Source organism: Callorhinus ursinus, unplaced genomic scaffold (assembly GCF_003265705.2).
Source record: "Callorhinus ursinus isolate GAN/ISIS: 27379988/994484 unplaced genomic scaffold, GSC_fseal_2.0 scaffold11, whole genome shotgun sequence".
NCBI classification, from domain to species: domain Eukaryota; kingdom Metazoa; phylum Chordata; class Mammalia; order Carnivora; family Otariidae; genus Callorhinus; species Callorhinus ursinus.
Window position 1 is genome coordinate 49,162,266 of NW_027397073.1, and position 17,056 is coordinate 49,179,321.

At 38.7% G+C, this 17,056-nt stretch overlaps 1 protein-coding gene across 9 annotated transcripts in view; it reads right to left on the reverse strand.

Annotated features, from left to right (window-relative positions):
* GREB1L (GREB1 like retinoic acid receptor coactivator) overlaps positions 1–17,056 on the reverse strand; it is a 272,431-nt gene that overhangs the window by 124,301 nt on the left and 131,074 nt on the right. For all 9 annotated transcript variants that reach the window (XM_073898430.1, XM_073898429.1, XM_073898428.1 and 6 more), the window contains 3 exons: positions 12,086–12,245; positions 11,679–11,876; positions 1,081–1,257 (listed from right to left, as the gene is read on the reverse strand). In XM_073898430.1, coding sequence (XP_073754531.1) covers positions 1,081–1,257; positions 11,679–11,876; positions 12,086–12,242 — 532 coding nt within the window. In that variant the 5' untranslated portion in view covers positions 12,243–12,245. The remainder of the gene's footprint in view (positions 1–1,080; positions 1,258–11,678; positions 11,877–12,085; positions 12,246–17,056) is intronic.

A 17,056-nucleotide genomic window follows, 5' to 3' on the forward strand; every position in this document is an offset into this window, starting at 1 on the left:
CTCTCTCATTCTCTCTGTCTCTCAAATAAATAAATAAAAAATCTTAAAAAAAAAAATAAATAAATCCACTCTTTATTTTCCATGATGTAAGAAAGCTAGGTTGTGAAAAAAGCACAGACCCAAACTAATACCAGGCAGTAAAACAATTCTGAGATACAGTTATGTATTTTACATCATATATCTCTTCCTAGTTATTTTGGTTGAACTCATGCTAAATATAAAATGAGAATCACATCAATCAAGTGTAGTTAGGAATAATGGGTGGTATGGAAAAACTAGCAATAACTTACAAAGTGGATAATCCACAATTGAATAATTGAGAGTTGACGACATCAGGTCCAAATCAATGACTCTATAAAGAGTGAATCCTACTTTGCTTCACAAAGTATTAATTTTTTAAAAATATTGTTATTGGGGTGCCTGGGTGGCTCAGTCGTTAAGTGTCTGCCTTCGGCTCAGGTCATGATCCCAGGGTCCTGGGATCGAGCCCCGCATGGGGTTCCCTGCTCGGCGGAGAGCCTGCTTCTCCCTCTCCCACTCCCCCTACTTGTGTTCCCTCTCTTGCTGTGTCTCTCTGTCAAATAAATAAAATCTTTAAAAAAAATAAATAAAAATAAAAATATTGTTATCTATTTATTTAAGAGAGAGAGCATGGGAGAGACAGCACAGGCAGAGGGGAGGGGCAGAGGCAGAGGGAGAAGCAGACTCTGCGGAGCAGGGAGCCCAACATGGGACTTGATCCCAGGACTCTGGGATCATGACCTGAGCCAAAGGCAGACACTTAACTGACTGAGCCACCCAAGCACCCCCAAAGTATTAATTTTTGATAAATCTCATGCCATCCATTAAGCCTGGTTTAAAAAAGTCTCTTCAAGATGGGTGTTTTGAGAATGAATAAAAAAATAAAAGGTAATTTTTAAGAAGTTACTAAAAGAAAAAAATGTTCCATACTTGAGTTAAAGTACAGAATTCCCAACTAATTCTGTGATTTTTTAAAAGAAAATTCTGTGATAATTTAAAATAAACTTGTAGTTTAACTCCTTCATCTTAGAAGGGATTTTATAAGTGTGGAATACTCACCTAAAAGTGCATTTTTCCCATGATCATCTGGTAGAAATCGCTTGTCTACAGCACACACTAGGATGTGTTCAGGAAGATTGGGAGACTTGGCCCCCACCAGGAGGAATCCTGCTGGGATGTCAATTTGTTCCATACACAGAGATACCAAACGCAAATCCTTTCCCGCTTGACAAAAACCTAAAAACCAGTAAAAAAGGACACAGTGAAATGTTTGGAAAGGTTCTATCTTCTTATCACCCATCTGGAGAGTGGATTTACCTGTGGGAATCACTATTAAGGCCTAAATTTAAAGTCCATATACTCCAACCAGAAGACAAATCTATCATATGTGCCCCTCTGAGGGGAGCTGAAAAGACACAAAAAGGAGGTATTTCTGACGGGTTCAGTCAACATTGACGACTTTATATTTTCTGATCCACAAGTAAGCAAATGATAAATATACACAGCAAACTTTGAAAAATGTATGTAATTTTTATGTGCATATAATACAGTATTTTTATACTTTCAATGCAAGTTCACTTCTGTAAATGGTGACTGTCATAGAAGAGGGAGGCTTGGGCGCCTGGGTGGCTCAGTTGGTTAAGCGACTGCCTTCGGCTCAGGTCATGATCCTGGAGTCCCAGGATCGAGTCCTGCATCGGGCTCCCTGCTCGGCAAGGAGCCTGCTTCTCCCTCTGACCCTCCCCCCCTCATGTACTCTCTCTCTCTCATTCTTGCTCTCTGAAATAAATAAATCTTTAAAAAAAAAAAAAAGAAGAGGGAGGCTTTCCATTTCACACAGGAAGAGGCTGTACCTCCAGGTTTGGTGGCTTATAAATGAATGGCCAGAACTAGAACCCAGAACTGTGAGGACAATCTTCATGAGCTACAACATGACAACATATGACAAAACCTTACATAACCACTTTATGTACCATAACATATTACACTAATTCATTAGTTCATCATTTATTAAAAATCATTTGCAACAGATACTGCCATAGGCCGGGGGATCGAGTTGAACAAATGTACCTTCCTTTAAGAGCTCGCATTATAGTTAACTGAAAAAATGTATAAGGAACCAATAGTCACAAAACAATATTACAGAGGACAGCTATTTTCTGCTGCAAGGCACCCATTTTACATCTTCTGGGAGAAAATCAGACCTCCCTGAACTCTAATTACATGATTCCTCTTGGAGAATTGTGATATTCTAGACTGACCGAACTGGCACCTGGTCCAAGCTAGCTAATATAATACCCTGCCTTTCCCACCATAGTTGATTAGTCAGGGGCACGTGACATAAACCAAGCCATTCAAAGCCTTTTCTCTAGGAATTCTGAACATGGAGCCAGAGTGTGGCTTAGTTTGGTCTGCGGCAGCTCAGTTTCTTGCCTTGTGAGAGAAATCTGTCAGCACTGTCAGCAGACAGCAGGTTCAGGGGGAATATTCTGGCAGCATTTGGGCCCCTGAAGCCCAGTATATGTGCTTTTCCCATGGTTTGACCGTGAAACATTTGCTTAGGAATTCTTTGAATAACTTCTTCATTCTCTCTAAAGCTAATCTCAGTTGGGTTGGGGTTCACTTGCAACCAAAAGAGGGTGAATAAAAGTATGATAAATACTATTTCAGAGAGTTGTGGAAGATGAAGCATGGACATATAACTCTCTGCATACAAACCAGAAGAGACCATCATTATTGCCCAATACAAAGTAGGGAATAAACCATGCTAAATTCTTCCAATATCGATTCATTGTATGATGTTAACCAAATGCCAACAAACAAATGGATGTGATCAGTTAGTATATGAAAAATAATAAGAAAACAACATCCAAACATATGGTTTGGCTCATCAAATCTCAAAAGCAGACATAATGGAATTGGAAGAAGTCAACAGAAGAAAGACTAAGATGATATGACAATGGGGTTAACCATTTCAAGCTTACAGGTCCTCTTTTAACACTAAAAACTTTCAAATTCAACTTTAGTGCTTGTGAACTGAGAAAAACAATAGCAGAATGTTACTGTAAATTCTTTAACAATTTTGAATGAATCTATATTTTATTATTTACAATATCACCTATATGTATTTGAAAAACAGTAATTTGTACATGTGAATCATATTGTTTATTTAGTTTACAAACATTTTGGGGGAAACTATGGATACATAAAACCCCTAAAAAAAATTCTGCTGCCCTCACCCCATTTAAGGGACAGGACTCACAGGTTTGAAAGTGGGGAAATGATGATGATGATGGTATCGATGGCAGAAAAACATATGGAGCACTTAACATAAGCCAGGTACAGTGCTAACCACTGCATAGATTATCTTATTTAATCCTCTCAACAATTACCAACTCCTTCCAAAGATGGAAACATTGAGGCTCAGAAAGGTTAGGGAACTTGTCTAAGGTTACATAATGAGCTCAGTAATGTCAGGGATATAAGAGATGGGAAGTTTACTATATAAAAACAGACCAAAAAGGGACACCCGGGTGGCTCAGTCATTAAGCGTCTGCCTTCGGCTCAGGTTATGATCCCAGGGTCCTGGAATCGAGCCCCGCATCGGGCTCCTTGCTCAGCAGGGAGCCTGCTTCTCCGTCTGCTGCCACGCCCCCTGCTTGTGTGCTCTCTCTCTCTCTCTCTCTCTCACACACACAAAAGCAGACCAAAAAGTATACTACTAACCTTGGCAAAAGAAAAGCTAAAAACAATTATAATCCAGATCTAAAACCATGAGAGGTAAGCATAGATATTTAACCAAATTCTAAAATATTACATCTAGGAGGCATTTTAAAGTGCTGAAACACTAATTTCTTTAATCAAAGGAATTATTAATTTGTGTAGACAGTAAACCTAGAAACACATTTCCCTAAGAAATAGCACCTTCATCATGACTTGCTCCAAAAGGCAGACCACATATCTTCCCAAAAGGTATAGATAAATTCAGTGATGAGAGGTTCATGATTACCTATTGATGGAAAACAGGATGCTTGGGGAGCTGTCTTTGTCACTAAGAAGTAGTAATACAACCTTTCTACAACTTTGACTCACACCACATTAGAAGGAATGGACTGGATGAAATGATGAATCTGTACCAATTTATATGAATTTGCAAATTATGAGCTTTTTAGAACATCAGAGCTATACAAAACCTCAAGATTATCTGATACAGCATCTCCCAACAGGTAGTTATCAAACTCCCAGGGATTTATAAAGGTATTCCATGATACTTGGAATTATAAGTCAAACTCAAATAAATACCATTACCAGTTTCTAAAGACTAATAAATAATCATTCTAATATCCTAGTTTTAAAACAGAATGTTCTGAGGGCCTTCCCTGCTACACTTAAAAGGATAGTGGAAACCAGCTGAATGAACTCAGGACTCATTTGTTTGAACCATGTATCAGTATGTGGCTTTGATTTTCACACAATTTTTTAAGATTTATTTATTTATTTGACAGAGAGAGAGAGAGAGAGACAGCGAGAGAGGGAACACTAGCAGGGGCAGTGGGAGAGGGAGATGCAGGCTTCCCGCAAAGCAGGGAGCCTGATGCGGGGCTCGATCCCAGGATCCTGGGATCATGACCTGAGCGGAAGGCAGACGCCTAACGACTGAGTGACCCAGGCACCCCCACACAATTGTTTTTTTTTTTAATTTTATTTATTTATTTATTTATTTATTTGAGAGAGTGAGACTGGAGAGAGAGCAAATGAGAGGGGGGAGGGTCAGAGGGAGAAGCAGACTCCCTGCTGAGCAGAGAGCCCAATGTGGGACTTGATCCCGGGACTCCAGGATCATGACCTGAGCTGAAGGCAGTCGCTTAACCAACTGAGCCACCCAGGCGCCTCCCACACAATTGTTTTTATTATCAGCCATATGTATTGATATGTCACTTAATTTATGCTTGTAATACACTGCTGGTTAATGATGGGAAGCTCAGGGAGCACTGATTGTGTAAATAAGCACAGTCATTTTATAAATGTGTCTAAAGATGCTCTTGCTAGAAATGAAAGTTAGATTCAATCCCAACACCACTCATTAAATTATAAAATTATATAAAATGCACCAATATGTTTCCAGGACACCAAAAAAAAAAAGGAAAAAACAATGTTAAAGGTAAAATTTAGAGGTTATAATCCAATTTGGCTTTTCATGTAAAAGGGAAAAGCTGACCTCATTCTGCAGCCTTTTCAGGAGCAGAAATTCTGCAAGCATCAGCCTGAAACCCTTTCATCATATAGAGCAAAAATGCAAAAATTATAAAAATATACTACTATACCTTTTTAATCCTAAAATATAAAAATTCCAAAATTTGGGCATTAAAAGTAGATTTTGATTTCCTTTTTTTTTTGATGCCAGAAAACATTTAAATATACTCAGCCCCCTGAAAAGCTATATTTTATTTTTGAATTTGTCAATGAAATATGCTTTTTCTTACACAATTAACTGAATAAATAGTAATTACTGAACAATTAAATGTAGACAATTTTTTTCTCATATGCATGAATAAGATCAGAGTATATTAACATACTGGTCTAAAATAAATACTTTCTACTTAAAATCAATTCTTTACAACATGCCATGTAGTGACAGAATTAGGTTTTAAATTCCTAAGGAGTTCAAAAGACTACATAGTACTATAAAAGAAATTTGTGAGTCAAAGATTGGGTAGTACTAATCTATTTAGTATGTAAATGAGGATACGAGGGCCCATAAAGGTTAAGAAGATGGTCTAAGTTCAAATAGTAACTGGAAAAGGTGGGACTAAAACCTGTCTTGACTCTAAACTGATGCTCCCCCATCACTGACATTAACATCTGATTCACACATAATGCTTCACCTTCCTTTGATCTGATGTAGGAGGACCCTCTCCTATTGTTTCTTCCTTGCCTATTTTTTGGCTAAGGCCTACTACCCAACTTTCTAGCTGAATCCCAGGAGGCACTTTCCACACCAGTTCCTGCCTGTGAGCCATGGTCTGTCGGCACCTACCTACCTCATACTTGCTGATGAATCCTTAACATTCACTGTTTTTCTGATGAGATTTCTAAAAGCAGTACATTGCAGCAAAGGGAAATCAAGCGGGAAAGTACAATTTTGATTCTGGGCTTAACAGATAGAGTCAAGAAGACATAGTGTGGAGAACACCTGAAGAAAGCAGGATTTTCTACAGAAGAAAGATGATTTCAGAACGATTTCTGTGGCAAAAAGAGAAATACACAGTCTGCCCAAATTAAGAAGTACAAATAGTTTTCAGTATTCCAGCCTTTCAGGGTTTTCCCACTTATGATATGAGGACACCTAGAGGACGAAAGTAATAATTATTAAACAATGACTGTATTCTAAAAGCATGTTTTCTACTACTCTCCTCCTTAAAAAAAAATTTAAGCGGTGCTTATGGCAATGAAAAGAGAAAATGCCCTATTTATGCTTAAAAAAAAAAAAGCTACAACAATGAGAGTATATAAAAGGGGCACAAGAAGCAACTGAAGGTGCTTCCAATGTCCAAAACTGGAACAATCTGAGGAACAAAGTAAAGTAGTATTGGATTATAACTCAACATAAAATAAATATCCATGAGTGCATAATGATATAAAGGACTGAATAAACTGATAAGTAGGGTGGGGGGGGAGACTAATTCCCATGCAGAATTTTGAATAATTTATGCAGATACTCTGCCCTCAAGAAGGTGGAACATGATTTCCTATTCTTTAAGCGTAAGCTGAGCATAGTGACTTTTTTCCACAGTATGGAAAGTGGGGGAAAGCATGGAGATAACACTACCTCCACCAGGTGATCTAGGTCAATAACAACAGTCATAAATCATGTTGATAGAATGTACCCTTGATATAATATGATGAAAATGGCACTTTACCTTTGTGATCTTCCTTCCCCAAACCCATAACCACAGTCTAATCAGGAGAAAAACATCAGACAAACTCCAGTAGAGGGTCACCTACAGTATACCTTACCAATAATTCCTAAAACTGTCAGAGTCATCAGAAACAAAGTCTGAGAAACTGTCACAGCCCAGAGGACTCTAAGGAGACATGATGACTAACTAATTTAGTATCCTGGTGAGATTCTGGAACAGAAAAAGGATATTAGGTAAAAATTAAGGAACCCAAACTATGAACTTTAATTATTATTAAAATTAATAATAGGGGCACCTGAGTGGCTCAGTTGGTTAGGCATCTGCCTTGGGCTCAGGTCATGATCCCAGGGTCCTGGGTTTGAGTCCCGCCTCAGGCTCCCTGCTCAGTGGGGAGTCTGCTTCTCCCTCATCCTCTGCCCCTTCACACCACCCCACCCCCCGCTGGTGCTTTCTCTCACTCAAATAAATAAATAAAATCTTTTTTAAAAATTAGTAATAATGTAAGATGTCAACAATAGGAGAAACTACAGGGATATACTCTATACTATTTTTTCTTTAAATCTAAAACTGTTCTAAAAAAATAAAGTCTATTGGGCACCTGGGTGGCTCAGTAGTTAAGCGTCTGCCTTCGGCTCAGGTCATGATCCCAGGGTCCTGGGATCAAGCCCCGCATCGGGCTCCCTGCTTGGCAGGAAGCCCGCTTCTCCCTCTCCCACTCCCCCTGCTTGTGTTCCTGCTCTCGCTATCTCTCTGTCAAATAAATAAATAAAATCTTAAAAAAAATAAAATAAAGTCTATTTTTACAATGTCCTATTTTATCATCTTGCCTTTCGTGTTACTCACCAACATAAGCCACTGGGCCAATTCAGTTAAGAGGAAAGCGAATAGGAGAGAAAGAGAAAGCAAGGCTGAGTCCAGTAAAAAGGGTCAGGAAGAAATCAATCCAAGGCCAGAAATGGTTGCAAAATCAAGAAAAAGTTCCTAAGTTTAGTTTGTAATTATTCTGAGAATACACTCACCTGGCAAGGGTCTGGCCTTTTGCTATGATATCTTTTAACTGTTTCCTCTAAACAAACCCTCATTCTTGGGATTCAGATCAGCTAATTATATACAAAATATATTATCAGGGATCTCCAATTAAGAAAAAACATTATGCAAAAAGCAATATTTAGTTTTTTTTAAGACTGAAAATAAGCTCTGTGTGTCTATAAAGAAGAGTGGGTAGCTTAAGAAATGTGATTATATTTGAAGGTCTGTAGGATCCAAATATCTGGTGAGGCAGGTAGTTCTAGTTTCTAGAAATATGTCAGATTAATAATATAATAAAGATCAATTATTCAATCTCAAGTAAAGCCTCAAACAAAATGAAAAGAAACCTTATTACTCCCCTGTAGGGTAATTTTGAATCACATCTGAACTAATCCTGAAAGAATCTTTATTTTAGAGGCTTCTGGAAGACCTGGGGAAGAGTGCCCTAAGGAAGGATCTAAGCCTGTTTACTGTATGCAGGGAAAGAAAGATAAGTTATCGATGTGGGCACACAAATAACAATTTATTTGACAACTTGCCCCTAAATTGAGAGCAATACTGAAATGCTGCCTTAACCCCAAGACCTCTGCAGCAAATTATTTTAATTAAGAAAAGGAATAATGGCAGACGGTCCTTCTTTGTAAACTTCGTCTGCATTTCCTTAAGAAAATAGCCAAGGTTTTCACTTCGCAGAACCAGATTTGCATTCTCCAATTATCTCTAACTGGAAGGTTACAGAGTAATCTAAGCGGGGGGAGGGGACCATTTACCGAAACAGCTGTCAACACAAACTAAAGTAATCAAAGCAGTATTTGGAGGCCTCAAATTTGGTTGCCCTTCACCTCTTTAGACAATCAACTGCCTCCCAGCAGGGTGGGAACCTACACTATTCCAATAATTTACATAAGAAATTAGCAACCAAAATTTACATCTGAAAGGTAACCCTAGAAGCCCATCAGGTATTAAGTATCTGCTTATCTAAATTGCCTCTAAAAATAGCTTTCCCTTCCTTTAAGTCTTAGGTAAATAGAGGATTTCCCACGAAGGGAAGGTGGTATGCTAAGACAAGTCCAGGCATTATATTGCCCAAATTCACCATCATTTCTTTTTTCTTTTTTTTAATTAACATAAAATGTATTATTTGTTTCAGGGGTACAGGTCTGTGATTCATCAGTCTTACACAATTCACAGCACTCACCATAGCACATACCCTCCCCAGTGTCCATCACCCAGCCACCCCATCCCTCCCACCTGCCTCCACTCCAGCAACCCTCAATTTCTATAAGAAAAATTTCAGGACTGTTCTGTCTTTGGAGGGAGAGGGCTCTTGGAACTACCCTAGACTGAGCCAAATTAAAACAGCTATGGACAAACTTTAAACTATCAAATTATAAACTATGCTTTTTGTTTTTAATGGCCACCTTCCGGGGAATTAAAAGGGGGAAAATACAGACATGTAATTCATTATAAGAAATCAAAGTAGCTGATGTAGGAATCTACCTGTAGGACTAGTGTTTTCAAGTTGTTTTGGAATGTGAATTTATACTTGAGTGGGATCTCCCCCCCAACACACACACAAGGAAAATTGCACCTCCAAGTTTTAACCTTCATCTCTAAAATTAACAATACCTTCCCTTACACTTTACATAACCACTACACGGTAAGAGTAGTGTTCTCGTGTTTTAAAGTTCAAGAAATATTTGCTATCTGTTAGATCATGGTGTTTATATCTTGGTGTGCACTAAACAGCTTTCCACACCTGACTGTTAGTAATACCAGTGTCAGCACCCCCAAGAGGCAAAAACATGCTCAGAACATAGGAAAATGGGGAGCCCCTCCCCCATTTTTGGTACAAAATTTGATATTTCAAAACTATCCCCTAAAGCTTTTACTCTGGTTCTATTAGATTCTTACATATAACAAGATTCTCAATGACAATCTAACAATATTTTAAGCATAATTTCAATGTCTGGTTGTTAACTGTTAAGTATGACTTGACTGATCAATAAATAAAAGGTACAAAAATGGATATAAAAGAGCTAAGTGGAAACCCAATCTGGTCACCTTCTACACAAATATAGGTTTAAAGGCCTATATGACCAACAATAATGAGTAAATTGATATATATTATATTAAGTCTGGGCAAAAGAAACCAATCACATGTGGAAGAAAATTTATAAGGAATGATGTGCTAGAGGCAGGCCCAGGTGCAGATAGGCTACTAGAATTAAGGATTTTGAGCTTTTTACAGTTTATCAGATTCTTTTGAGAAGGGAAGGGAAGGGAAGGGAAGGAAAGGAAAGGAAAGGAAAGGAAAGGAAAGGAAAGGAAAGGAAAGAAGGAAGGGAGAGAGAGAAAAGAAAAAAAGGCAAGAGAAAAATCAAACTTTCAAACAGTGCACATTTATCTGGATTTGCACATTTGAATTTCTAGTTTATCCCAGATTATTTGCAATTCAAGCTTTGTAGGGAGAATGTCCTGCAATATTACCCCTCTCCTCCTACCTCCTCACCCCCAAGATTTGCATGCATTGTAATCACCCCATGTGGGGTATAAAAGCTGTGCCCTGGCTAATATGGATAAAGTAGAATCCGCATACTAAGTAGGCTGGGATAGCCAGAAAACAGCACATACACTAAACAGAGGGAAGAGAGTATATTTTAAGTTGTGACATTATCAAAACCATGAAATACTGAGAACGTTTTATATTTGGATTTCCTTTTTAAAGTGTGGTTGAAGCCTTAGTGGAAGAGGAAGTTGACAAAATAAATAAAATGGGGTTATCAAAATATGTACATTTTTATCTTCTACAAATAACACATACTGTATAACTGTTCAAAATAAATGGAAAAGGTAAATATAAAACATCTAATATATACATTATTATTTTGAGGGTGGAAGAGAAAGAAGTAGGAAGACAGGACACTATTTTTTTAAAACAGTTTGATTCGCATTTCTGGGATTTCTTTTTTTTTTAAGATTTTATTTATTTATTTGACAGAGAGAGACACAGCGAGAGAGGGAACACAAGCAGGGGGAGTGGGAGAGGGAGAAGCAGGCTTCCCACAGAGCAGGGAGCCCGATGCGGGGCTCAATCCGAGGACCCTGGGACCGTGACTTGAGCCGAAGGCAGACGCTTAACGACTGAGCCACCCAGGCGCCCCAAGACAGGACACTTTAAAAGTTCCTAAAATAGGGCGCCTGGGTGGCTCAGTTGGTTGGGCGACTGCCCTCGGCTCAGGTCATGATCCTGGAATCCCGGGATCGAGTCCCGCGTCGGGCTCCCTGCTCGGCAGGGAGTCTGCTTCTCCCTCTGACCCTCCCCCCTCTCATGTGCTCTCTCTCTCTCTCATTCTCACTTTCTCAAATAAATAAAATCTTTAAAAGAAAATAAAAGTTCCTAAAATAGTAGTATTCCTGCAGGAAAAACCCCAATCTGGGCCTAGGCTTGCTTTGCCACATATCATCTCAGAGAAGTTACTCAACTGCTCCGAATCTTACTTTCTTCATCTAGAAGATAGAACGATAATACCTGTCTTTTTTATAGACACCTGCTGTGAAATCATAGGAGATAATGTCAGTGAGAGCATAATCATTCCTCATTCCTTTCTGTAATTACTGGTTTCCAGCCTTGAGCACCACATGCATGATTGGAAACTAGCCAGACAATAAAGAGGGATCAGAAAAAAAAACAAAAATGAAACCTACCATCTGTAGTGCAAGACCCTTCTGGGGCAGGCTTTTGTGAATAGGGAATCGGTGGGCTATTTGAATCAGACATTTCTTCATCATCTTCGTCATCTTCCATTTCATTAACTGTTAGATTGTTAGAAAAATCCAGGCTTCCATTTTGAGTGTAGCGGTGCACCAAATCTTTATCCAGATCCTCCACCTTGGGTTTTACATCTGGGTGAGCAAATGAATCACAGCTAAGTTAATAAAAAGATGTTTATGGAAAAATAACCAAAAGAAAAATTCATAGTTCTAAAAGATATTGGAGGACTGGGAGATGAGCAATGTCTAACATTTAATCAATTTACTTCAGAGGTCCCCAGATTTGGAATTTTCACTTCTTTTAAAAGGAATCTAGAAATGTGTGGGATTGAGAAACTTACCTGCAGATGAGAAAGGATGCTGGTCAGGGTCCAAGTACAGCTGGGAAAAAATTGGCCGTGGTACCACACTACTACATCTGAGAGACGCTTCTATGGAGTTGTGGAGAGCTTCCTCAAATTGAGCAGATTTCAGTTGCCCAGCATATGAATTCCCCATGGTCTACACCACCCCCCCAAAAGAGAAAGAGGGAGAAAGGAAAAAATTGATATGATTAGAGGACTCTATGTCTGCAAAGTACACAAAGGGCTGATATAAACTATATCCATATATCTTGTTAAGATTCATACATGAACTTTATCTATATTTCTTAAGACAATTTGTATCAGTTATCCATTACATCACTTTTGCTTTTTGTCTTTATAATCCAAACCCATTTCAAAAAGACCCTTTAGAGGAGCTTATATCTGAGAATCAAATGGTAATAAATGCTTTCAGGTTCTCCAACCAGTAAATCAAGATTGACCTGTTAATTGTGAAGCTGAACATGATGACAATGGGACCACAACTCCTCCTTAAAACTAGTGGGCTCCCATAACCCTATACCAACTCTATCAGTACTTTTAGAGTAAATCTCTAGTTACTTCTCTCTCTACTAAAATCTTCTTACCCTGGCACAGTGGGGGGAGATGCTTCTCTGGGGAAAAAAAAATGAAAGCTTTATGATAATATACTTAATTGACAAATTTCTAAAAGAAAGATTTAAACCTTTTAAACCCAAAGAAGTCATTCATGTATTATTAGTATTTATTTTAAAAAAGTGTTTTTTTTCCTTCATTTAAATCATAATCTCATTTGGGACCCATTAGGAAAAAGTATAATGTAGGAAGTTCTAAAGTCGTGGCCTTTACTTCTCATAACTAATATTTGTATAGTTCTTGCTAGTTACAAAAATCTCCATGTATATAAACAATAACTACAATTCATGAGGTACTAACTATTGGCTACACCAACATTTCTCAAAGTGCGGTCTGAGGTCACCAAAACCCTTTCTGGGGTCCAGGAGGTCAAAACTCTTTTCCAACTTATTACTAGGATAGTATTTGCCTTTTTGACTCTCAGTCTCTCATACGTGTCCAGTAGAATTTCCAGAGGCTGCATGATGTGTGATACTGCAACAAGTTGAATGTGGAAGCAGACAGACCACACTTCTTGCTAAATTTTTTTTAGAAAATACAGTTCTTTTTCACAAAATATGTTTTTTATGTTGACATATAATGGGTTTATTATTTTAGTTAATATGTGTTTTAAATATTTCTTAGTCTTGGGGCAGCTGGGTGACTCAGTCGGTTAAGCGTCTGCCTTAGGCTCAGGTCATGATCTCCAGGTCCTGGGATTGAAACCTGCATCGGGCTCCCTGCACAGCAGGGAGTCTACCTCTCTCTCTTTCCCTCTGCCCCTCTCCACCACTCATTCTCTCTCTCTCTCTCTCTCAAATAAATAAATAAAATCTTTTAAAATTTTTTCTTAGTCTTGTGGTGCCTGGGTGGCTCAGTCATTAAGCATCTGTCTTCGGCTCAGGTCATGATCCCAGAGTCCTGGGATCCAGCCCCGCATCGGGCTCCCTGCTCGGCGGGAAGCCTGCTTCTCCCTCTCCCACTCCCCCTGCTTGTGTTCCCTCTCTAGCTGTGTCTCTATCTGTCAAATAAATAAATAAAATCTTAAAAAAATTTTTTTTCGGGCACCTGGGTGGCTCAGTTGGTTAAGCGTCTGCCTTCAGCTTAGGTCATGATCCCAGGGTCCTGGGATCGAGTCCTGCATTGGGCTCCCTGCTCAGTGGGGAGCCTGCTTCTCCCCCGTCCCTCCCCCTGCTCGTGCTTTCTCTCTCTCTCTCAAATAAATAAATAAAATCTTTAAAAAGAAAAAAAAATTTTTTTCCTAGTCTCAATTTCTAATAAATATAATCCACATGAGCAAAACTCAATAATTTTTGAGTGTAAAGGGATTCTGAGATGAAAAGTTTGAGAGATGTTGAGCTGGATAGTACACTAAACAGTTCAAAAAAATTATTTTACTTAATCCTTAGTATTCTGAAGTAGATAGGGCCTCTTCTCATTTCATAGATGAAAAACTAAGGCTTGGAGAAGCCAAGTGACTTGCCTGCTATCATCCAGCTGGTAAAAGTCAGAACCGGAACTCAGAATTTAGCTGTGTGATGATAAATCCTGCACTCCTAGAGTACAGGCTCAGCTTGGATAAATCTCATTTCAAGAAAGGCAATTTGAGGGGCGCCTGGGTGGCTCAGTCGGTTAAGCGTCTGCCTCCGGCTCAGGTCATGATCCCAGGGTCCTGAGATTGAGCCCCACATTGGGCTCCCTGCTCAGCAGGGAGCCTGTTTCTCCCTCTCCTTTTGCCTCTCCCCCTGCTTGTGCTCTCTCTGACAAATAAATAAATAAAATCTTAAAAAAAAAAAAAGAAAGAAAGGCAATTTGAGGGGCACATGGCTGGCTCAGTTAGAAGAGTGTGCAACTCTTGGGGCGCCTGGGTGATTCAGTTGCTTGGGCAACTGCCTTCGGCTCAGGTCATGATCCTGGAGTCCCGGGATCGAGTCCCGCATCGGGCTCCCTGCTCGGGAGGGAGGTCTGCTTCTCTCTCTGACCCTCCCCCCTCTCATGTGCTCCCTCTCTCTCTCTCTCAAATAAATAAATAAATAAAATCTTAAAAAAAAAAAAGAAGAAGAGTGTGCAACTCTTGATCTTAGGGTTGTGAGTTTAAGTCCCACATTGGGTGTAGAGATTACTTAAATAATTAAAAATTTAAAAATTTAAAAAAAGAAAAGAAAGGCAATTTGAGAATATCTTAGTCCCACTTATCCCATCAAGGAGAGGGACAGATACTAAATTTCATCTGGAACTCCAACTTTGATTGACTCTCTGGAGGGAGTCCCTAGAGGACTAATTAAGAAGGACCCTGAGCATGCATCTGGGCTCAGCAAGAAAAGAAAGCCAAGACCCAGTGGTGATGACTCAGCAGAGAATGGGTGATGCATAGCACAAACTTACTGTCGGGTTTCTCAGATTTATATGCATGAGCTCCATAGGAGATTTTGGTGGCTCTGAGCTGCCTCTGTATAGCAAAGAAGGCCATTTATATGATTCCTGGTAGCAGTGAGTAGTATTCAGAGATTTCCATCGGAGTAGCTAAGTTTATCAAAGCTTTGTTAGAGATACTTATGATTTGGAGGAAAAGCTGGAATTATATTTTGGCAAACCTTTCTCAAAATAGGTAATAAGAAACTAAATGCCATGGATTTAAATTAGTAGGTTCCTCTTTATAAGGAAAAGAAATTTTGTAACTATATGAGGTGATGGTTAACTAAACTCATTGTAGGAACAATTCCACAACATATACCTTTATCAAATCATCATGTTGTACATCTAAAACTTATACAGTGTTATGTGTCAATTTTATCTCTATAAAACTAGGAGAAATAAATTACTAGGTTTCTTTCTTATAAAAAGTACATACCCAAAAACATATGTATGATACTCAAAACTGTAAGTGGAAGAAAAACAACAAGGTCTGTCAAATAAAGTTCTCCTGAAATACCAAGTTTTTGTCCAAGCTTCTAAGACTCCCCATTAGTATAACTATAAACAATTTAAATTTTCTAAAGCTCAATAACAATTTATTTTTCAGGAGAACCTCATGGGATCAAAACAGGGTGGGGTTGCAGGAGAAATATGCTGTGTCACCAGTTTATGTATGTAAGTCAAAATTCAATAGCCATTTCACCTTTCTTCTTTGCAGAAGGGAGAAAACTACCAGCACAGCCATGGGATTTCTTAACTGTGGAGAACAATGGAATAACTTCAAAGGTGGACCTTTAGCCTTTCTCCAGAGCACCAAATGCCTGGAAATCTTGCCTCTACTTAACTATTACCTGCTCAACAAGTTATCTTCCTTTTATCATTGAAAACCTTGAGAACCATATTCTCTAAGAGATCTTTTTAGTTTAATAAAGAAGTGCCCAGTTGTACATGGAGGACTACATAATTTCAATCTCTTTAATTTATAGTTTAAGGAGCAATATAACAGATACATATATGTATGGCAAATAAATATTGTGCTGAATAAAAATATTAAATCAACAGAAAATGGGTGATCAAGTTTCACCATCATAGAAGATATACATAATCCAACAAGAGCACTAGCAATATTCAGGGGAAGACAAAGGGAAGTACCCATGAAACAGTTGGAAGAGTAAAAGGAAGTGACTGATTATTCCAAATGAAAACATAACTGGGCATTTTTCAAATGATAATGATAATGTGAAGAATTATAAAACTGACCCTAGACTTCTTTAGTGCTGAGTATGGAGTTCTTCCCTTTATTAGTTCAAGTTCAATGCTACCCAATTTCCAGTTCAATGTTTACCAAAAGAAAGGTAGAGTTCAGGGAAGAAGCCTTGTTAGTGCAATGTATTCTTAATATCATATGCTATAATTTTTAGGGTCACTGAAACTATTGGCATTATTCACCTAGACTGCCAGTGTTCCTTTCATCTGAATCTCAAAGATCTCCAGTGCCTGAGATGGCATAACATCCCACTGTAAGTCACTGTGAATAAATCCAACTTCAGGTCAGAAAACAGAGAACTACTTTTCAGAATTTTCAGAATCAGTTGTTGAATCAAATACAATAAGAAAGCAAACCTGTAATTTCTACATATACATGCGTAACTTATGTATCGGGCTTACATTAAGGACTACAGACCTCTGAGATGCTAATAGACACTCTTGTGACATTAAAGAAATCTCTAAGAAAGACATGGTACACAATATGGGCTCTTTCTGCACCACTAATTCTTTTTTTTAAAGATTTTATTTATTTGAGACAGAGAGAGAGAGCACACACAGAGAGAGGGAGAAGCACGGTCCCTGCTGAGCAGGGAGCCTGATGCGAGGCTCCATCCCAGGTCCCCAAGTTCATGACCCGAGCTGAAGGTAGATGCCTACCTGACTGAGCCACCC